The sequence below is a fragment of the Cornus florida genome, unplaced genomic scaffold, assembly GCF_030987335.1.
Source record: "Cornus florida cultivar Cherokee Brave unplaced genomic scaffold, ASM3098733v1 CherokeeBrave_3.0.0_Hap2_Chr08, whole genome shotgun sequence".
Lineage (NCBI taxonomy): Eukaryota > Viridiplantae > Streptophyta > Magnoliopsida > Cornales > Cornaceae > Cornus > Cornus florida.
This window is the reverse complement of record NW_026775578.1, coordinates 6,880,014-6,884,685: the sequence shown is the minus strand read 5'-3', so window position 1 is coordinate 6,884,685 and position 4,672 is coordinate 6,880,014. Positions and strand designations below refer to the sequence as shown.

The 4,672-nt window shown below is 36.0% G+C and overlaps 1 protein-coding gene across 1 annotated transcript; it reads right to left on the bottom strand.

Annotated features, from left to right (window-relative positions):
- Positions 1 to 618: 618 nt before the first annotated feature.
- LOC132269642 (pentatricopeptide repeat-containing protein At2g13600-like) lies at positions 619 to 2,712 on the bottom strand. Its single transcript, XM_059770892.1, has one exon. It carries the CDS (start codon positions 2,710 to 2,712, stop codon positions 619 to 621), a length of 2,094 nt encoding a protein of 697 aa, XP_059626875.1.
- Positions 2,713 to 4,672: the final 1,960 nt, after the last annotated feature.

Genomic DNA, 4,672 nt, shown 5'->3' with positions numbered 1-4,672 from the left:
AAAAAAAGACACATTTTTCCCCCAACAATGAGTGCTGTGTTTTTGTGAATTAAGGATTACGTTTTTTTCCCTTCACTGGCATTCTTTGCATGAAGTTATTTTTACCATAAAACCAATCACAGATGATAAATGAAAGTGTTCGATGCCTTACTGGCTCACCTTCTACAACCAAAGCAAGGCATTGTAGGACAACAGTGGGTGTGTGCGAGTAGGAGGACCTACCAGTAGAAGGAATAGAAAAAAATAAAAAATAAAAAAAATAAAAATTTCTCCATTACCATTTAAGGCCTTGAATGAAAATATACATTTGAACCTCGGGAAGAGTTTGTTAAGACTACGAGCCCAGATCCTGTACAGTACCGTGCTGAAAATCAACCTATGTACAAGTAAATGTTTTGAAAAACGGAATTAATGTATTGACAAATTATAGCACCACTACAGCAGAGGATGCGGGCGCCAAGACCATTGGCCCAGAATGATCATCTTTTGGGTGGTTGAGATAATCCAACTTACCTTTGATTCTGTTTATGGATCCTCCTCCAAAGATCATGTCTTCACACTTGAATAATCCATGCCAACAGAGCAAGTTCTTCAACCAAAATGTTTGAGGAATCAAGATCAAGAAACTAACAGGTCTGTGCAGATGCGGCTAAGGCCAGGCTTTCTGTTTACATTATCAACTTTCCTCCAACTCTCTCTTACTCCATATGCTTCATTCCACATCCCTGCAGCCGCATAAACACTAGAAAGAGTAACATAAGTTGTAGTGTCTTCTTTCTCACTTTCTAGCATCTTCTTAGCTACTCTCCTTCCCAATTCCACATTCCCATGCAATTTACATGCACCAAGCATTGCGGTCCAAACGGTACCAGTAGAGCATCCTTTGCTCATTTCTAGGTCCTCAATCTCTTCCAGCAAGCACCACGCATCCTCGAGCCTTCCAACACGTCCCAACATATCGATCAAACATGTGTAGTGATCTTCTTCCGGGATTAACTTATATTTCTCTCTCATCAACTTAAAGTACTGCAAACCTTCACCTACCAAACCACAGTGGCTACAAGCATTTAATACAGACACAAATGTCACCTCATTTGGTTCAACGTCCATTTCCATCATCTGTTGGAAAATTTCTAGCGCTCGAAATCCAAATCCATGAACAGCGTAGCAGGTAATGATAGAAGTCCATGCAGCCACATTTTTCTCCAACATCAAATCAAACGCGGTTTGTGCATATTTCAAATTACCTGATTTAGAATACAAGTCAACCAAAGCTGTTCCTACAGCCACGTTATTGATATCCGCATTTGTCAGTGTTCGAATGAGTTTCGAATGGAGCTGTTTTCCCCTTTCCAAATCTGTCAAATCCCTACATGCTGCAAGACCTACCACAATTGTCAAGCAGTTTCCTTCCACCCTAAGCCTATCCTCATTAGAATACATTTTGACTAGTAAATTTAAACCTTCTTGTGGCATACCATTCTGCACATACCCTGAAATAATGCTTGTCCAAGAAACTACATTTTTCTCTGGCATTTCTTCAAACAAAATCCTAGCATCTTCAATCAAATTATTATATATATAACCTGAAATCATTGAATTCCAAAGGAAAATGTGTTGTGCAGTCAGCCAAGTATGAAAAACTTTTCGAGCTTCACCAAAATTACCACACTTAATGTACATATCAATTAAAGCACTTCCGATAATTGCACCATCTTCCAACGTGTCACAGCTATGATAAAAACTAGATGAAGTAATAAAGAGACCGTGAAGTTGCTTTCCAACTTTGAGTAAACAGAGCTTTGCACATGCAGTCAAAAGAGGCAAAATGATTGTATAATCCACTTCAAAAAGTCTGGCAATGTCATTCTCAGAAGCAACATAGTTCATCACATGTTGGTATCTTTGATTAAAAGCATAACCTCTTATCATTATAAGTTTCGAAGTGGCATTCCCTTCCACTCCATTCAGAATTCTCTCGGCAGAAGACACATCCCCACAGTGAAAGTACATGTTACTGATCAGCTTCACACAATTCGACTCAAACCCACTAACAATGGCGTACCCATGGACTTGCAAACCGAAAATTAAATCTTGTGCCCACACACAACCCGCTAATACAGTCGTAACAATAAATTCATTGGGCATGTTTAATTCACAACACTTCATCCGATAAAATAACTCCAACCCACGAAATTCCATCCCATTCTGGACATAACAAGCCATCATTGCATTCCAAGCAACCCAATTTCTATGTGGCATTTCATCAAACAACTTCCTTGCACGATTCACAAGACAACATTTTGAATACATATGCAAGAGAGCAGTCTCAAGAACGACATTGTTGGGTATAAATCCGGATTTGGTTACGTGGGCGTGGATGGCTAGACCCAATTGAAGTTTTTCTGGGTAAGAAGCGATGGCGCGGGCAACGGTGGCGAAGACAAAGTGGTTGGGTTGGGAGGTGGGGTGGTGTTGGTGGATCATGAGAGAGAATAGTTGGAGAGCTTTGTGAGGGTGGTTGAAGCGAGTGTAGGCGGAGATGAGAGAGTTCCATAGAGGTGTGTCTTTGGAGGGAACTTCATCAAACAGTTGGTGTGCCTGACTTAATAAGCTCGGAGTTGGGTAATAAACGTAATCGTTGATGAGTCGAGTTACAATTGTGGGGTTTGTGGTGAGGCCGAGTTTGAGGAACCAAGCATGTCTGTTCATTCTTGCACTCCTTTCTTCTTGAATGGTGAAACTGATGCAACTTTTGCTTCTCCTAACGTAGTACAAATTTCGTATATCATAACGTGTTTCATTTTCATTACCGTTGAAGTAGTCACTGCATTTTTTAATTCTATCAAGTCCTGTCTTGCATCAAACCTCAAATCTCCTAATATCATCCCCTAATTTTTGTGCACCTTTCTTATATCTATAACTCGACTTCTAAATACAAGTTTGAATTTTTTTGTTTTTGAAGTATTTAATATCTAAAATGAATAAAAATGACTGTATGAATGAATCGATCGCATAGAGAAGTACTTTTATGATTTTATCAATAATAATGAGACGTGGCATAAAGAAAATGATTTCGAAGTATTTTTTATAATTATTAACTTTTCTTTAGAGAGAGAGAGACCCTCACTCAAATTTTCTTTTGAGAGCAAATTTTATTTTTCTTGGATCATTTCTTTGATTTCCTTTTGGAAGAACAGTTATAGAATTTTAGTTAAACAAAGTGTGTGTGGTGTCTATATATATATATATATATATATTGAAATTATGTATAATTAATCATGGATAAATTGAAAGATATGTAAATAATTTTTATGTACTGGTATGAAATTATAACTCTAAAATTTATGATCATGTTTGTATCTCTGCTGCATCCTATAAAAGAAATTAGTCATGGAGAATTATCTTATGCACATGTAGAGGAGCCCGGACAATTTTGATGGGTTTCAATACTGAGATATGTGATAGACTATTGTAGAGGAAGGCTACTGATCTTTATAATTTTGGAAACAGAATATTGAGAGAGAGAAACTAACCTAAAAAAGATGAGTGTTGGGGTGGAGAAATAGGACATCATATTTATCATTTGTGATACAATTTTGAATATTTTTTCGTAAAGTCTAGCACTGTCCGTGGCATAATTAACTTTCTTTTTTAGAGCCGAAAAGAGAAACCGTCACTCAAATTTCTTTTTGGAAGCAAATGGGCACCGACAACTATAATCGTTTAGTTCTAGATTTTGCTTAAACACAGTGTATGTTGTATGTGTATATACATATATATATATATTGAAGTTATATGTAAACCATGGAGAGAACCAAAGGATATGTAAATAATTCTTATGTGATGGTTTGAAACAAATTGGATATTGGAAGGAAAAGAAAAGAAGGTAATGGAGGAAACCAAATATAATCTTTGGTATGAATTTTTAAAGGAAAAGAAAGGAAACTAGTAATTTGGAAAGAAACAAATTATATAGGATGTGTCGGTTTTGTTAACATTCTAAAAATGGGAAGAAATGCAAAGGGAAGAAAATGTTAGATATTTTATTAATTTTTTTATTAATATCAAATTTTCAATGCTTAATTTTCAGTTTTATCAAATAGCATCTAAATTTATGAAAAAAAGTATGGTAATAAATTAATTATAATACCATTTTTTTTATAAAAAAACATTCTTAATACCTTCCTTTCCTTTCTTCCTCCAAATATGATTAATATCATTTTTTTTTTTCTTTATTAATTAACCAAACATGATAAGTGGTGAACTATATCTCTCATTTAATTTCTTTACTCTCATAATCTTATCCTTGCTTTTCATTTCCATTGCACCTTAGTTTTAAAGCTGAGATCTCCGCATACTTCCATAGGCTTCCACATCCCAAAGTTCATGATCGGATGGGATTTTTGACCTTTGACCAGAGATGGTTGATGGCAAAATTATTTTGGCTAACTGCAATTCGATCGAACTGACTAGGTTGGCTTCACAGAGAGAAGCACTACTTATTCAAATTGAATGTCCCATCACCACTTTTATCAAACCTTCCTTCGTGTCACAACATATTAAACATGCAGAAGCTTAGTTCATAGATCAAACCAGCATAAATAAATAAACCTGCATTCCAGTTATAGACATGTCAATGCAGGCAGCAAAATGTACAAACTAACCATAA

Bases quoted from the DNA above. Each gene is read 5' to 3' on its own strand.
- LOC132269642 (XM_059770892.1), bottom strand. From the start codon at position 2,712: ATGAACAGACATGCTTGGTTCCTCAAACTCGGCCTCACCACAAACCCC.